Consider the following 18,528-nt stretch of genomic DNA (forward strand, 5'->3'; position numbering starts at 1 on the left):
AAGCGAATAACCTGACTGGGTTGTTGTAATTTTAACATATTTTTCTACCAACTTTTTCCTGCTATATACCTTTTAACTGTAAAATGAGCTCATAATTATTTTAATCTTGTTCAATCCTGAAGAAACCACATTTAAGGTGAAAGGCTTGAGGTTGTTACATGGGGGAGTGTCAAATTGAGTGACATTTATATTGATATGTTTTGCATTTTTAATATTTTTGTACTTTTAATCTAAGAATAATTGTTTTCAGATTGCATGTTCATGTCATTTAATTTTGTTTTTCAGGAAAGAAGAACAAAAAAATACAAATATGGCAGAAGCTAAAGCATCGAACAGTCCTGAACCTGTACGGAAGGATAGAGTTAGGTCAGGTGTCAGACAAATAGAAAACATCTCAAATACATCATTAGGTAATGTGAGCAGTCGAGCAAGTGAAATTCAGATTGCAAGCACCAGGTCTGGTGCAAAAAACGTGAGACTACTTCACCAAAACACAGCACATCAAAGAATAATGTACAGGATTTTACAAAAAGCAAAGGTCATTTCAGCAGTCGTGAACAGCAAGCACATCATTTTAATTGGAGATCTGCTAAGGATCATGATGAGAAGGAATTCGAGCTTGGAGAATATTTTCATAGAAGTAGAGATCATCCTGGAAGAAACATGTCACCAGACAGAAAATATAATGACCAAGAATCAGTTGAAAATTTTAATCAATATAGGGGAGGTGCTAGACAAAGTAGAGAAGAAAGTATACAATCCTCAGGGAGTAAGCAAGATCAACCAAGTAGATACGAAAGTAATGGTGGTGCGAGAAGGAAAATAACTGGGAACATTTGTGGATATAAGCAGTTATATGAATTAACCTGTAAGGACTCTTCACATATTATATATATACTCTCCAACGAACAAACAGGATTTGAGAATATCCTGAAGACATTAAAACCCGATTTGTTAGAAATTGTTCTGAAAATTTTAGCTAAAGCACGTGAAGGAAATATGCCTGAAAACAGAGCTGTTGTACTGACAAATGCCTGTTGCATTGAGTTTTTGCAAAAGTTGAAAAAATGCATTCTATTCTTGGCAGTGAAGAGTGAGAAAGACAGAAGTGGGGAGACAGATGGATTTGTCAAAAATGTTTTGAAATTCTGTCAAACTGTCATGACACAGCTTCCACATACAGCATGTGATAAGTTGGAAGATGTTGTTGTTGCTTCGATCACTGCAATTGCTGGAATAGAAAAACTTGGAAACATATCATTACATGATAAATTGATGTCACATTTCTTGACATTGCATTCAAATATGAAAGCATTTAGGGAAAAGACAAACAAGAAAGATGGGGATATTGAATCAAACAATTGTGAGCAACCACCCCCAAACAACTTTCGAGAAATGAACATATTTCCTTCAGCAGAAGACATACTGTCACAAGAACCGGTATTCATAAGGCCCAATATTGTTCATGGTGCATATGATGATGTTGAACATTACTTAGATGTGCAGTTCTGATTGCTTCGTGAAGATTTTATTGGGCCCCTGAAAGAAGGGATATCGGGTTATATTGAAGGAAATGTGGATGAACAGAACAAAACAGTAAAATTTTATAAGCATGTTTTCTTTCCTGGACCCAAAGTTTTGAAAGACAAAATTGGATATTCTGTCATCGTTGATATGAAGAGGGAAATAAATTGGGAACATTCAAATAGGCTGATATATGGATTTTTGCTCTGTTTTACGAATGATAACTTTCAGTCCATGTTTTTTGCATTGGTAATTGGAAAGGCGATACGTAGGAAGTGTGTTGAAATTATTGTGGAATTTTTTGAACATCCAAGCACTAATATTGAAAAGGGAACATTTCTGATGGTTGAGGCGGAGACGTTCTTTGAACCATACAGGCATATGTTGAATGCTTTAAAGCACATGAGAGCTGAAAATTTTCCCATGAAGGAGTATGTTGTTGAGGTACAGAAACAAGCAAGGCCCCCAAAGTATTTGCGGAAATCTCAAAATCCAGTGTACAATATCAACAACTTTGATGTCCCAGTTCTACATGGTGAACATTGGCCAAGTGCAGAAAATCTGCAGCTTGATCCATCACAATATTCTGCACTGAAATCTGCCTTGACAAAGGAATTTGTCATCATTCAAGGACCACCAGGAACTGGGAAAACTTACTTAGGATTGAAGGTTGCTGAAGTTCTGCTAAACAACTTCTCCCTCCAAGAAGAAAGTAGGTATCCAATATTGTCATATGGACATGACTTGTTTGATGAGAATCACTCGATACTTGTTGTATGCTACACGAATCATGCCTTGGATCAGTTTCTGGAGGGCATTCTGAAGTTCACAAAAGACTTGGTTCGCATTGGAGGCCAGTCTCATAGCGAGGCTTTGGCTCATTACAACTTGAAAGAGAAGCGACAGTATTTCAAGTCAGATAAGTATAAATTCAATGCCCTGAGAAGTGCTTATGGTTTGTTAATGGAGTGTGTTGGTGAAATTAAAGCCATGCAAAGAAGTTTGGAAGAAGTTAAGAAGAATAAAGGAATTGTGTCTCTGGAAACACTCTTCAAGTTTGGAGTAATCAGTAAGAAGTTGTACACTTCTTTTGTGCAAACTGAGAGTAAGCATGGCCTTATTGTTGAGTGGTTGCATGATGTAGATTACATATTTGAGCAAAAGAGTTCAAATCCATCCACCCTGCATGAAAATATTGAAGGGCAACCAACATCACCGCCTGAAGAGGGTAATCACATAGATACTTGTGAAAATATAAATGAGAATGAGAGAAACCTAATAATTGAAGATGTGTTTAGTTTCTCAGATATGGACACTGATTCACATTACGAATTTGCACCTCCTGTAGAATTCAATATCAATTTTGAGTTGCTAGAAAAGAAGATAAGTGGACTACAGGACGGGATGTTCATGTCTCATAACATTGAGGATGAGGTAAGGGTCCAGTATGACGTGTTACTTCACAGGAAGCAATACCTCAAGAAGAAATTTGAACAAAGAATTGCAAGTGAAGACACCTTCGAGAAAACTGCAGCTGAGAAGTTGTGGTCAATCACACACGAGGAAAGGTGGAGACTGTACACTTACTGGACAGTGGCCTTAAAGAAAAAGTTGCAGAAGAGGCTTCAGATTCTGCAGATGGAATATGAGGTGAAGTGGAAGCAGTATCTCGAACTTCAACAAATGCAGGACCTCATCATCCTTAGGGAGAGCAAGGTCATTGGAGTGACCACAACTGAAGCAGCCAGGCTACATACATTGCTGGAAGATTTGAAACCAAGAATTGGTAAGTTTATTTCTGTTCTTCGACCTTTCTCACAAACTAACAGTCTGTATATCAATAGTTTATTGGATTATTGGTAGAACTGAATCTGGAAAATTCATTATAGGTTATACAATTTTTCTGTAATCTAATTTTTCTCCTAAATTCCCTGAAAAACATACAATCAGGGTTCCACTACACTGTTTCCTGCTAGTAGTGATTGTCAGCACTATGAAATTGATCAGAATAGATGTACATGCATCAAGAATTTCATACAAGTATATCATATCAATTATTCATGTATTAGTCATAATTTTAAATGATAACACCATTAAGCCTTGTTTCCATGATAACCAAAAACTCAGAATGCTGACCAAGGCAGAATTTATTTTATTTTAAAACATAAAACTAAACATTACGTTTCAACCTTCTAGCAAGATCTTCTTCAGACTCTGCACCAAATACAAATAAAAACGTTTAGTTTTATGTTTTAAAATAAAATAAATTCTGCCTTGGCCAGCATTTTGAGTTTTTGATATTAAGTACAAAATCTTCTTTTACCATTCAATACATTAATGAAAATAGTAGTATGTTTTCGGGATATTTGGACCGTCAATCAGCATTTTGCATGCATACTCTGTAAGTTAGCTGTTTTGTTACGTTTGATTAAACTGCAATACTACAATATGTTAAGGTGACTGGACCATGGTGCTGATCACATCATCTTCAAAATAGCCGAGATCGAGAATGTGTGGGCCACTACCCCTATATCTAAATGTGCCCTCATGGCATGATGAATGCATGGTTAACTTTTCCTTTTTACCTAAGGGAAGATCTTTTATAAAGCACTCAATTACCAATATCTCTTCCGTGTACCATTCACGAAAACCAAGACAGAATTACACACACATCTAGAATGCTTAACTTCTATTAAATACTATTCTTTTGCCACCTTCATCTTTCATAATCTTGCTATCCTGACGAATCCCAGGATTAACCTCTCCTGGAGCTTACAGAATAATCAGTAATGACGCTCTCTCAACATACCATTTCCACTACCTCAAGACACTCACACAACACATATCCCCCCCTTACAGGACCGGCACTAGCCATTTTGCCACCCTAGGCAACCGCAGCAAATGCCATTCCCTTTTGCCCCCCCCCCCTCTCCCCTGTCATTACCAGCAACGGGAAATTGAAAATCAAAATCAATATATTCATAAGTAAAACATCAAACTATAAAATAATAAATAAAATAAATAATGTTACACTATTGGACAAACAGATGTCTCTACCGCATCAAAACTTTAAAAAATGCAACACTAAATTACAATTTCATTATACGTATCTTAAATGTAACAAGTATTAGGAAAGGAAAGCCTTGAAGACTGGAGCTCATATTTTTACCATTGAAGGCCTATGATATGATTGGATTTTTAAAAAAAATACATGTAATGTTATTTTTTTTGTATGGTCTCCTTTGGTGCACTGTTCTGTTTTATGACAGTCTAAAGTACTTTCAGTTCATCTTTTAAATCAGTAGGGTAAATATATTTGGAGCCTTCATGTGTTAATATACAGGCAAATTTTGTACACTTTTCAAACAAAAGATCAGATGCATGGGCGTAGCCAGAATTTTTTATAGGGGCGGTCAGGCCATTGATAAAACTTGAATAGTATAAATAACAACAGTAATTATTATTATCATCATTGTCTTGATTATTATGATATAGAAACCCACTTTTTTTCAAATTATTATTATTATATCATTGGGGATAGACTTCTAATCGATCCACTTCATACAGTTAGTGTACTGAAATGCATAGCTATTTTATTTTGTTGTTAACTTCTGCATAACTTGTCCAAGAAAAATATAAATATCTGGGAAAATGTTAGTAATAAAGTTCTGTTGTTTCGCCTCACCCCATAGAACACTTAGAACTCACTTTTTTGGAATTTGAAAACTGCAGGACCATTTATTATTTTAGTTTAAATGGTAAAATATGAAAACATAACCTGGTTACTGTATTTTACACTACTGTATTTTCGATCTAACGCTGTTTTTACTTTGGTTATTCTGTTTGGATATTTACTGGTCGTTATTTCTTCAATTAACAATAAAAGTAACGAGCTCCAAATCTGACAAACTTTTTTTTCGAACTTAAAATAAACTATGCCAATTTCTAGGAGTGATCGATGGACCATTTCGAACTCCCTCCTGACTACTAATATCAAGCATGAAATCGATTTTGTACCTTGTTTGCGGATCTTCGACAAGTTTTGTCATACTGAAACTACTGCTTCTTTCGATTTCGGACCTGTACAGTATTGCCTATCTTTTGGATTTTCTATATCTAAATTTGATGGCATTCTTTTGCATCAACCAAGTACAGTGGTGCTATTAGCGGGGGTGAGGGAGGCAGTTCCCCCCCTACTTCTTGCCACTTGTGCCTCCGCACTATGCTAAACCTTATCTACAAAGGGAAAGATACCATCTTCCTCCCCACCAGTTTTGGCACCTTCCCCCCTATTTTTGGAACCCTGTTGCCCCCACTGACTAAGTAACTGGAATTTTTCATCACTTCTTCTTATTTCAAAGTGCTCTGATATGTTTGCAAGAAATCTAACAGCATCTATCACATCGAGATTAATGTTTTGTAGATATTTGCTCACTACATTTATTTTGAGTAAAATTGAGCCTATTTCGAACAAGTTTTATCAGTAATATTATAACTTCGAAGTTTCCAATAGGCTTATTTTTTCTTCACTTCCAATTTTGCCACTCTGGGCAGCGCCATGGTTCTCCTCCCCCCCCCCTTTCCGCTGGGCCTGCCCCCTTATATCTGAGATTACTATCATACTTCATACTTAAGCCAAGTCCAAACTGTTAACCCTCTCACTTGATTAACTTCTTCTCCCTGCCTTCATTACCTTTAATCAAATAATCTTCACTCTCCCTTCACACACTTACATATAAACAAAACTACACACACATAAACGGCTTGTTCTGGATTACTGAACAACCCCGGTATCAGTTCTGGTGGATTGCATAGTAACGTGCAGGACTGTATGTATATGTATTCTCTGAACCAAATAAAGTCAGGAGGAAATGAAAATGGGGGAACTGATATTCTGTGGAAAAGACATTGTTTTTTTTTTAGGTACCAGAACATAAGTGCATACCCTCGAATGTATGCGGGTGGACAAAAACGAAAGGATTAAAATCTGCTTGCTGTTTATTTAGTTAAATTTACGAATTTCTATGTAAGTGAAAGTGAACAAGGGATTGTATTTTCAGTTGCTGAAAATTTTCTCTCAAAATGTGCCCTGACTTCTAATAAAGATTATTTTTTTTCCAGTTATTGTTGAGGAGGCTGCAGAAGTTTTGGACGCCCACATATTGGTTTCAATGACCAGTGCCTGCCAGCATTTGATTTTGATTGGTAAGCATGGATTGCTATTTATGAATTTTCATTTTCTGTCTTTGTAGAACAATTTTATATTTCATGATACAGTTTTTTTAAAGAATATAATCACAATAGAAATACCACCGGTTGAACCTGGCTGATAACCCAAGAACACTTGTTCCAGTGGTGTGGCGAGCGCAGTTCTCTGGGGCCCCCCTGCAAGTATAATATTGGGCCCCTTAGTGAAAAAAATATATCAAGACCCTGCCTTCCATTTTTATGTCATCGACATAGGCTGTATATCAGTGTAGTAGTTTCTTGAATCAGAATGGTCTGAATCTCTGATCAATAGAAATAGAAATTAGAAATATATTCTCTTGCTTCATCGCAGTAGCACAGACAGGATAATTTTTTGGAGAAGGGGGAGGCTTCACACAGTCTTAATATTTTGTTAGTGATCATTTGTATTTTTTGCTCGAAACATTATACACATGTATAAATACTGTTTGGGAAAATTGATTAAGGGTAGTAGGCACTCCTCGTTTGGACTTTGAGGTGGATGCAACTTCAGCCCTCAAAGCCTGGCTACGCAAGGCTAATATTCTACGTGAGAGCTGCTCACATTACGCTTCTTATACTAATAGTGAGTTATGAACTCAACCAAACTTATCATTTCAGTTTTGGGGGTTAAACCTTACCTCTAGATTGTCAATGGTGACCTAGCATCACAAGGTCAATTGCAGTCTGCTACGAGATAATAGCAATGGACTCCAGTCTTGAGAGATAGATAATGAAGCAGCGATGGGACTGTATTCACTGAAAATTTGTCACTCAATGAAATGCCGATTTGAAGGACTGGACCCCCACCAAATAAAAAAAGGTTGTTGCTGCACGGGCACGATGTTTAATTTCGATGTTAATGGACCTCATTATTATTATTATTGATGGTTTTAAAGATGCCATTTCTTTTCACTGGAACAAGAACCATTTTGTTAATAGATCATCGTTCTATCCATAACTCGAACAAGCAAATTCGCATCTAGGAATTTTCACTTCGAGCATTGTATACTTCCATGGCGGAATAAGGGCAAAAGGAATAATTGCTCCTGCGCTCCACTTCCTGAGTTTTTGGACCCCTTTGAAGTAAGACATAAGAGGTGTGGACAATGTGGAATATTTATCTCTGATCTTATTTTAATTTCATATTGAGGGTATGTAGCTATAAAGGCATGAGATGAGAGAATTTTCTTGTTGATTGCCATAAGTTTATTGAGGACTAAAAGTGGTAAACGTTGTAAGTGCCAAAAGCAAAAGTGTTGGGAAATTGCATCATTCCGCACATCAGCCCGGAAGAACATGCACACTAGTTACCTCTTTACATGCCCTTTGAACTACTAAGGGCCAGTTTTTAAATGTCTGGTCAATTTTTTGTTCAGCCAATCACCAGTTGGAGTTCACCTCCACTCTTAACCCAACACTGGGTTTTTCAATTCGAAAATAACCAGAGGTTCGCTGATCTTAGGTTGAGCACGGTACAACTGTATGTTGGTAATGCTGATGCGAGGAATTCGATCCCACTGCCATCTAGATTTCTAAATTCAAATCAAATTTCGCCTGGTGTGAAAAGGTAGAACTACAATAGGAAATTTGCGGTTGTTGAAATTCATTGTTAACTTTGCAAATACAGAACCTAACCTACAAAAGAATACATATAAGGCAAAGACAATTACTACACATTTGGCTTTGCCGTAAACCAGATGGACTTCAAAAAACATAAAATAGTAAAATGTAGTACAAATAACGTATTCTTTCATACAGGACGAAAGAGACATCAGGTAGAAATAATTACTATCTAGCCCATGTAATTAGGAAAATATGTTGAGATTTTGCATGTATATTTTTGACTAGAAGTTAATACCCTGCTTTGTACACGTTTTTTCCCGGGAAAAAGTAACATCACAGGTAAATTAAATATTTGTATTGAACATTTTTAATCTCACATTAAAAAACCAGCCCTTAGAGGGCTACGAGCCATATTTCACGTTTACCACATTATAAAGTTTAACGTGGAAAACGGTGTTTGAATTATTGTGGCACTTACAGCATTTACCAATTTTAGTCTTCAATTATGTACTTCGGAGGAGACCCATATGTCAAGTTGCCCGGCCCCCTCTGGTTGAGACAATACACCACTGCTTATTATCGCAGACGTCGTCATATCGTAAATCCATTTTTTTTAAATAAGTGACACTATCTCTTGAATTTCTGGGATTATATAAAATTTCAGAAGCACAGAGAGAGAACATAGCAGGACCCCTACACCTCAGGGCCCACCCACACCGTGTGGGTTGTGGGGGCGACTGCTACGCCACTGAATTGTTCGAATCACATCGCCAGGAAAGCTACAATTCCTATTAACCAGGTAGTGCGCGCGTGAGGCACCTAAAAGTACCACCTGAAATAGCGAAGAAACCAGAAACAGTAGCGATGTGAGGTTTGCGGGAAACAATAATATCGAATAGGGCTCGTAAATCGGAGGTATGGGGTGGGTCGAAAAATATCGACAAATAGGGCATCTGGAGCAAAGTCATATTTTTTTAAATGGAACGATATACAATAACATGCATAATATAAAAGAACACACGCAGAGAAACACAACGCCGTTGGTCTCATGCATCTACTGCACATAGGAACGAAGATATGGCCATGTAAAAATATGTAAACAAACTAACAAGTGGCCCACTTGACCGTCAGTACCACGGCATGTAAGACTTCTCAGGTGCCTGACAGAACTGCCTTTACGCAGAGCAAGTTTTGATAGCAGGTCCACGAGATCGTGTTAGTTCATAGCAAGCAGTCGTAGTGGTAAGAGCGAAGATTATGGTGTTCACAAACATAGAAAAAGCGGACATGATCCTGATTTATGGGGAATGCCGAAAGAATGCCTCAGAAGCCTACCGTGTGTACGCAGAGAGATATCCGGACAGACAACAGCCATCTCGACGTCTGTTTGGTAAGTTATTTATTAAATTAAGAGACACCGGAAGTGTAACACCACGGGCACGTGTGCGGAACAAGCCAACTAACTACAGGTGAGGCAGGTGCAACAAATGTTCTCGCCGCTGTTGCTGTGAATCCGCACGTTAGCTCCCATGAAATTGCCAGGGATGCTGGGATGAGTCAGCGAAGTGTATTGCGCATTCTGCACACACACAAGTTTCACCCATATCATATCTCCCTCCATCAGGAACTTCACGGGAATGATTTTGTGGACCGTGTTCGGTTTTGCACATGGTTGTTACGACACGTCACCCCCGATTTGTCACGTATCCTCTTCACTGATGAGGCAACTTTTACCAATCATGGAAATGTCAACCTAAGGAACATGCACTATTGGTCGGTGACAAATCCACATTGGCTTCGCCAAGTGGAACGCCATCACCCATGGAGTGTGAACGTGTGGTGTGGTATAGTGGGTGAACATCTCATTGGCCCTTTTTTTATTCAAGGGACACTGAATGCTTACCGATACATACAGTTTTTACAACATGAACTGCCCGTACTAGTGGAGGACATACCACTTCAGACAAGGAGGGACATGTGGTACCAACATGACGGGTGCCCAGCTCACAGTGCAAGAAGCGCTACAGCATGTGTGGAAAATACATTTCCAAATCGTTGGATTGGACGTGGAGGACTTGTCAAATGGCCGGCTCGTTCCCCAGATTTGTCACCGTTAGACTTTTTCCTGTGGGGAAAGCTGAAGGACATTGTCTACCGGGATGTGCCAACAACTCCAGAGGATATGCAACACCGCAGTACTGCGGCCTGTAGGGACATTCCCTACGAGATGCTACATTCTGTCCAACGATCTTTGCGTGGGCGCCTCGTTGCCTGTATCGCAGCTGACGGCTACCACTTTGAACACACACTTTGACAGGTTTTCGCTTCTTACGCAGTGGTTCTTCGACATACTGTCATGGTCATTTTCATTATGCTGTAACACTGTCAAATACATGGTGCTGACGATGTCTACTGTATTTTTTCTTCCTTTAACACGTTCTGTCTTCATTTTGTCCAATGGCTTCCGACATCTCATACTTGTACATGCCGTGGTACTGACGGTCAAGTGGGCCACTTGTTAGTTTGTTTACATATTTTCACATGGCCATATCTTCGTTCCTATGTGCAGTAGATGCATTAAACCAATGGCATTGTGTTTCTCTGCGTGTGCTCTTTTATATTATGCATGTTATTGTATATCGTTCCATTTAAAAAAATATGACTTTGCTCCAGATGCCCTATTTGTTGATATTTTTCGACCCACCCCATACCTCCGATTTACGAGCCCCATTTGATATTATTGTTTCCCGCAAACCTCACATCGCTACTGTTTCTGGTTTCTTTGCTATTTCAGGTGGTACTTTTAGGTGCCTCACACGGTATATATATATATGGGGAGAGGGTGGGTAGAGAAATTTGTTCATTTTGTTACGAAATGTTGAAGAACAACATTTTCTAACCTACGCATATATGTAACCATGTAACAAATATTTGCAGTTGTCTCTGGCATTTGTTTCTGTCAGAGTGTAAAAAAAATAATTGAAAATAAATGAAAAATAAAATGAAAGAACCTTTTTATAAGGAATACTACCCAAAAAGGATGATTGTTGAGAAGATATAACGAAACGTGTTTCCGATTACAAATGCTGCCAAGCAAAAATCATTTAATTCCCCTGACTTTTCCAGGTTTTGAAAGCTTTTTTAAAAAGTAATTTGTTTCCAATGACCTCAGCTCTAGCCTTGTTTTCCTGACGCCTCCAGTTGTCCAGGACTTTGGTGTCAGTGCGAACCCTGTAAATAAATTATCTGAAGGTAACGGCTAAGTGACTTCACCCTGGCAGTGTGTCAGTTAGCGTAATATTGTTTCTATGGTGTATTTTTTTCTTTTAGAATCTTATTCGACAGTAAAAATAAATGCCAGTAGCAACCAAGAAGCTATCAAATGGGAATGCATACATGTGGGATAGAAAATGCCATTATCAATGGCTTGTAGCATCCAGTGGCAAAGCTCCTATGAGACGTTTGAGGCTTAGCCTACCGAAAAAATGTTGAAATTAAAATGTTCTTGTACCCTGTAACAATCAAAGTTCGTTAAAATGAATTAAACTATGTAATCCGAACATTTGGTTCCGCCGATCCTTCCAGATGTCTCGGCAGTCAGGCCAGAAAGAGGAGAGCACGTTCGGACTGAACTGTGAGGCTTTTAAAAGCCTCATGGTAAAAGGCAGATACAGCGTGATCTCAGTGTAGATGGGAAGGGAGGGTAAGGGGAGGGGACTGCCGATTCACTGGGTGAAAGTGGCTAGCCTCAGAACCAACCTGTTATGCTTCTAGTCTTGTTGTGCATAGTGCGTCGTTCACGTGCTGTATTGTTGAATGTTAATTTACTTGAAGTGCATGCGTGTGTGTGTTAGTGTGTGTGTCACATAGTGTATTTATGTTATAAAAATATAATACTGTGAAATTATGTGTTGAAAACTCGAAGAGGATTTGCAGTGAAATAAGTGTAAGTGAACAAGACTTCATGGCTCTCAGATGGTTAACCTACGAAATCTTGGACACACTGACTGGTACAAATGGAAATACGTTTTGGAGATCTTGAAAAGATAAAAAAGAAGTATGAGCACCCTCAAGAGAGTAAAAAAATTATCTCCGTAATTCAATGGAAAATGAAAGATTAAGTTCTCTCAGCACAATAGCCATTGACAAAAAAAATGGTTAAAGATCTTTCTATTGATCGAGGCTTCAAGGAAAGAGTAATTGATACTTTTGCGACCAAAAGAATCGACGCATGCACCTGTTGTATATAAAAATATAAGGTAAGCAGATTTTTCAGCCTACCCAGTATTTACACCTTAGCTTCGCCACTGGTAGCATCAAATTTTTTGGCCTTGATGTCTTCTGCACACTGTGAAAGTTGTCTGTTGTATGGTCACACCACTGTGTATTTATGATCAAGACAATTACAAGTAGAAAAGAATAAAAGTTGCAGTAAAACAAATTCCGATTGACAGAATTTCTTAAATAATAATGTACTTATTTTTTTATGTGTTTTGGACAAATAACAATATATATGTTAAGTACTTAAGGCAATTTTTTGCCCCAAAAATCTAGCAACGATTCTGCTGTGAAGCGGATTCTCCTATTTACATAATATTAATTAACCCTAAGCCATTGAGTGGTAGAATGGACATCAGTTGCAGAAAAACCCTGATGTCGGAGAAAAAATCATTTTTTTTTATCCTTCTGCTAAGTTGTGGCGAAAAAGGGATCACAGACCTTGCGGTATGGGTGGAGAGCTAAATGCCCCTTATATGGTTGGTTTTGTATTGCTGTCATTGAGGAACCTTTCTTCCATAATGTAAAGAGTATAGAAAATTCCCCTCTATTCTAATTATGTGAAACATTTGTGATCGAGCTGAGGCGAAAAGGTCGGGACATGGATTAAAGGAATGGACTGTCCCGACTAAATCGGAACATCTGATAGCTTTGCATCAATGGTTATAGAACTAAAATAGCCCAATATTGAAGACTGTAGACTTCTAGAGCCTGCATCTGTCCAGAAACAACCGATTCATTTGTGCAAGAACAAAATCGAAATTCATGCAAAACTTGAAAAACCATCAACATAATTTTTGTAGCTTTTTATACGTTCAAATTAAAACTTCTCATGACTAGAGGGGGGGGGGCATGCTCCCCCTGCCCCCTCCTTGGATTCCGGCCTGAACCACTGTATTTAACCTGGAAATGGTTGTGCTACCTAGCATCATGTGATTGTTTGCATGTACCTATATCTTGATTTTTATGTAGCGTATTACATTTAAAAGAAAATACACCTTTTTTTTTTGGCTTATATATACGAGGGCAAGTCATTAAATTACAGGAATTTTATTCTAAATTTCATGGAGATTTATGCACAATGAAAATTTGTATTTCGGGACTCAAAATGGTTCCTTAGTAACACACCATAAAGGTGTCGTGACAATTGATCAGTATGCGCGTGTGCAGTAGCTCATACAACGTGGCCGCTCCACGGTTGACTTGCACTGTAGAAGAGCAACAAAGTGTTATTCCTCTTTAGTGGTCAAAGGGATTGAAACTTTGTGAAATCTACAGCAGGAGTGAGTGTGGAGAGAGTGTATGATTGCGTGGGAAGATTTAAAGACTTAAAGACGAAATGTCAGTGATGAACACTGGAGTGGGAGGCCAGTTTGCATGGCAACTGAGACAGTGAAACAATAGATCGACCAGCAAATCTGTTAATTTAGTACATGAAGTTTAGAATAAAATTCCTGTTATTTAATTACTTAATTATTTTTGAACTTTTGGTGTTATATTTTTCCTTCCTCTCCACAGATTATTAATCATCAAGTGATTACATTTTCTAAAATGACAAAATATATCACACTGTCAGTCACTTCAGTTGAACCTGTATCTGGTAATTACATAATGCATGAAATCAGCATTAAACTGATATAGTACAAAATATGAGTGTTTGCTTGTTTGCAGTCCTGTTTCCTTCTCCAGGTGACCACCAGCAACTCCATCCTTCAACAGACGTATATGAACTGGCAAAGAAGTAGAAATTAGAAATGTCTTTGTTTGAAAGGATGATTAAAAATGGGATGAATTGTGATCAGCTGAAGGTCCAGCATCGAATGAGACCAGAAATAGCTCAACTTACTGTGCCCACAATCTACCCACCTTTGGAAAATCATTCCTTGCTTCTGTGTTTTGGTGATGTATGTGGTGTTGACAAAAATGTGTTTTTCATAACGCATGATTATCCAGAAACTACTGTAAGTATAAAAATTGCACATTATACTGAATTATGTTGTTTTACTGTTGAATTGTGTGATGTGTTAGTAATTGTTTGCATACAGAACTGTAATTATGGTAATTTCGTCATATTGTCATACAATTGCTTGTGGTTTTTATTTCAAAATTTCCAGTAATGTAGTCTGGCTACAATTTGAAAACATCAGCAGAATCTGGAGTGGCCTCAACATAGGAAAAGTCGATTTTTTGCTTGCCATGTTGAAATGAGTTGATAATTTTGCTTAAATGTAAAACAACCAATGTCCAGAGGTACCTGCAACCTATTAAATGTATTTTCTCAAAATCTAAATTTGCTGCAGATACCATGGTCACAAAATTTGTTGTTTCGCCTCCTGCGAATCATCCCTGTTAACAGTGGCAGTGCTTTCATGGAACAGAGGGAACAGGCTGTTCCCTCCTACTTATTACACTTTGGAGCTATTTAAATCTTCGACAGTCTAAGTGTCTGCTAAATGTCTTAAGTTACCTTGGCTAAACGCTGAGAAATAGCTTCCGAGGGAACAGCTCCCATCCACCTGCGAGTGTTGTATGATTGACCGGCTGAAAATGAAAGCTTTTAGTTAATTGAACTTTGCAGAAAAGACAGCAAACCAACACTTATCCTAACTGAATTAAAAATTAAAGCAAAATCGTACACAAGGCATTTCAAACAAGTTACTACAACTCTGTAAAATGAATAACTGGATACTCTTCCAGTGGCAAATTATATTGTTGTCCTTGTTTGTTCCTGAGAAAGGAGTTTGGAACAGTTCACTTTTTGTCACAATTTCTATAAATCTAGTGGATGTCATGAAAAAACTCAGCCATCTGTATGGCATTATTGATTGCATTGAGGACGTTTGAATTACAAGAACACTCAACTCTATATAAAAAAAGCTTAATGTACAAATAAAGAGATAAAACAGGTTTCGACAAAACATTTTTTTTTCACAGATCACTCATAAATTGTTTTTATTAAATTTTTCTTTGTTCCGCATCAACAATTTTGTTTTTAATGTTTTCTTTACATTGTATAATAGATTTGCTTTAAAATTGTTATTGTCATATAATTTTAACGTGCTTCATGTATGTGACTTCTGAAAATTTGTAACGTATGTATCTTATATTTGTTTGGTTCATTTCAATAAGGGTTGAATTTTACTTGGTCCACTGTATTATATTACGACACATATGGGAGGGGGGAGGTAAGTGCAGGTGACCTGTTCTCCTGCCTGAATTAGCACCGCACACCACTGCCTGTTAACTATGTATTATATGTCTATTGAGTAATTGTATGATTTTGCATGACTAAACTCAGAAAATGTAAAAGCGAGAAGGTTATCAATTGAAGTGTTTATGTGGGGGACGAGAAATAGATTTCTTTATGTTGCAAAAGTACAAAATTTTCTTCTATTTTCATATCTCTGTCCAGTCCATATTCATGGAGATTACAAACAAAATTTCAAAATATGGTGTTTGTTGAGGAGTGCAAGTCACCAGTGTTATTACCATATTGTCTTCTGTAAAATTAGAAAAATATGAAAAATGTACCGAGCCTTGGGGGCCACAGACAAACTGCCCACGTTCTCTGTTTTCTTGGCAGTTATACTTAGTGACCAAAAGAGGTCTAAACTACTCTCTAACATATTTTTTATCACATGTATGCAGCCTGATTGTTTAAAAGTAAACAGAATAAAAATAACAGCATAAAGTTAAGTTTATAAAAAAAAAATCCTGCTTCAAACATTTGGCTGTGTTAAGGCCACTCTTCTCAATAAAGAATCCTGGCTGCACTACTGGATAAATGTACATATTCTATGGGTGAATATGTATCTATGTTTTGAAGCCACCTTGGTGACAATTTGTAAAGGGATTGTACTTGGTTATGAAACGGGCAAATTGGAGAGGCCAGACTCACTTCAATTTATGAAGTGAAGAATACCAGAATCAGTGACCTGCACAGGATTTTCGAAAGGAGGGAGTTACATATACTTTTTTTAGTAGTTTCTCCTCATTTTGCCTCTTTTCCTGCCTTTGACATTCTTTTTTAAGGAAAACTGGACCAAAAGGTGGGTTATGACTCACGTCAACACCACTGACCAGAAGCTTCAACATCCATCATAATTGTCATTAATAAGGATAGTTTTTAATAGATGTACCCGCATATGAAACTCGAAAGCAAGTCAAAATTTATTGTTTCTTGAGACTGCTTTTTTAATATACCTTCTCATGAAGCACAGTAAGAAATATACAACCAAGTCAATTTTATTTCATATCAATTTTTTTTATATTAGTTTCATTCATTGTATACTACCTCTAAATCTACATATTTTGCTTACAGGCACTTATTATTACTTCTTATTTCAGACACACGATTCAACAACACATGAAAATAAGCACGAAGCAGAATTTTTGATTGCTCTATGCAGACATCTTTTGCTGCAAGGTTGCAGTTCTTCACAGGTTACAATTTTAGCTGCATATAAAGGGCAAATGTTCTTACTAAAAAAGGTAAGATACCTTTGTTTTAATATTTATTTATTCAGTGAATCCAATGATTGCGTGCCTATTTGTGAGTCCATTACATGGAAGAAGTACACTTTCTAATAACATTTATGGAATAAGTTTATGTTTGACACTTTTGACTTATTCTTTGTTTTATTAATGAACTAGCATTTTCGATTTTTAGTGGTATATTTTTCTTTCAGTGGGTTTCCTGATATCTCTGAGATTCATAAAAAATATGCAAATGGTTCTATTTTTTTAAAAAAATAATTCACTATTAACTCATGCTCAGTCTTGTTTATCCAATGACATATGTATCAACATGCTCCCAAAAACCCTGTAACATCTTCACAGAATTTTTTCCACACCTATTTTGACTTTAAATTGATAATTTTACACTTACACTTCCTTCAAATTGAAAATTCTGGATGAAACCATGTCTTTATGAGTGATATCTGCAGTTTGTCAGATTTAGTCTACTTAAGCAAAAATATTAGACACTGGATAGATTAATTGTTACAGAATCAGTGTAAGCCAATATACCAGTGGCGTGCAGTAACATTTAAACTAGGGTACGCAACATTGGCGAACGGAATAGGGTTATGGGGCCAGACCCCCCCCCTCACCTTGAGACATCGTGGTATTCAGAAAATTACTTCTTTTCACAATTTTATAATGGGAAAATTCTCATCCTTGCATCATTATCCAAATGTACCGAGGTGAAATATATGTATGATATTTCATATTCGCAAATATATTCTGATAGTAGCTACGTGGAGTTCAACAATTCAACTTCAATTAATTACTTCATGCAGCACGATGAACATTGAACAGGAACGAAATGGCACAATCATTTTTCATACTTTTAAATAGCATGTGATAAATTTGATAAATCTCAGTATCCTCTAGTATTTCACAACACCTTTCTCAGAGGAAACCAATGAACAAGATCAACCTTTTTCTTCTTCTTTTTTTTCTTTCTTTCTTACTTTCTTTCCCCTACTATACTGCTTACCATCCTTCATAACTCCTGCCTGAAACAAGTCCTCAGAGTCCAAATCAGGAACAGACCTTCCATTTCGGATTGTTTGCACTTTTTTGTAAGTGCCGAAAATCCCTTCTCCAGAATGTCATCAATAACTCTCGGTCCCCCCCCCCCCCCCATTCTATCACTTCACTGCACCGACAAACAATAGAGATCCTGCAATGCAAATAATATGAACGAAACACTCACTGCAAATTTCACACGACAGAAGAAAGCAAAGGTTAACCTCCCATGGCTATTCCTGAAAACCGCACGTTCTTGTGGACGAATGAATTGGAGTTGCCAGTCCACGAAACATTTTGTAGAAGGGAGATAATTAAGCACATGTGGAAAATACTTCAGCATACATCCCAGAACACTTCAAAAGCTAAAATAAATTATGTTAAGCACAATATAACATCCAA

The 18,528-nt window shown here is 37.3% G+C and overlaps 2 protein-coding genes across 2 annotated transcripts in view; both read left to right on the plus strand.

Moving 5' to 3' along the window:
* Window positions 1-1,866: 1,866 nt before the first annotated feature.
* Window positions 1,867-14,339, plus strand: LOC146002265 (NFX1-type zinc finger-containing protein 1-like). The gene is made up of 3 exons (XM_083139981.1): window positions 1,867-3,310; window positions 6,646-6,729; window positions 14,266-14,339. The coding sequence occupies exons 1-3, from the start codon at window positions 1,867-1,869 to the stop codon at window positions 14,337-14,339; spliced, it is 1,602 nt and encodes a 533-aa protein (XP_082996107.1).
* Window positions 14,340-14,366: 27 nt separating this feature from the next.
* The window catches only part of LOC146002266 (NFX1-type zinc finger-containing protein 1-like), a 61,034-nt gene continuing 56,872 nt past the window's right edge, over window positions 14,367-18,528 (plus strand). Inside the window, exons 1-2 of the mRNA XM_083139982.1 lie at window positions 14,367-14,555; window positions 16,942-17,085. Of these exons, the coding sequence (XP_082996108.1) occupies window positions 14,367-14,555; window positions 16,942-17,085 (333 nt within the window). The remainder of the gene's footprint in view (window positions 14,556-16,941; window positions 17,086-18,528) is intronic.

This window comes from Lepisma saccharinum, chromosome 18 (assembly GCF_977018435.1).
Source record: "Lepisma saccharinum chromosome 18, izLepSacc3.1, whole genome shotgun sequence".
Classification (NCBI taxonomy): domain Eukaryota; kingdom Metazoa; phylum Arthropoda; class Insecta; order Zygentoma; family Lepismatidae; genus Lepisma; species Lepisma saccharinum.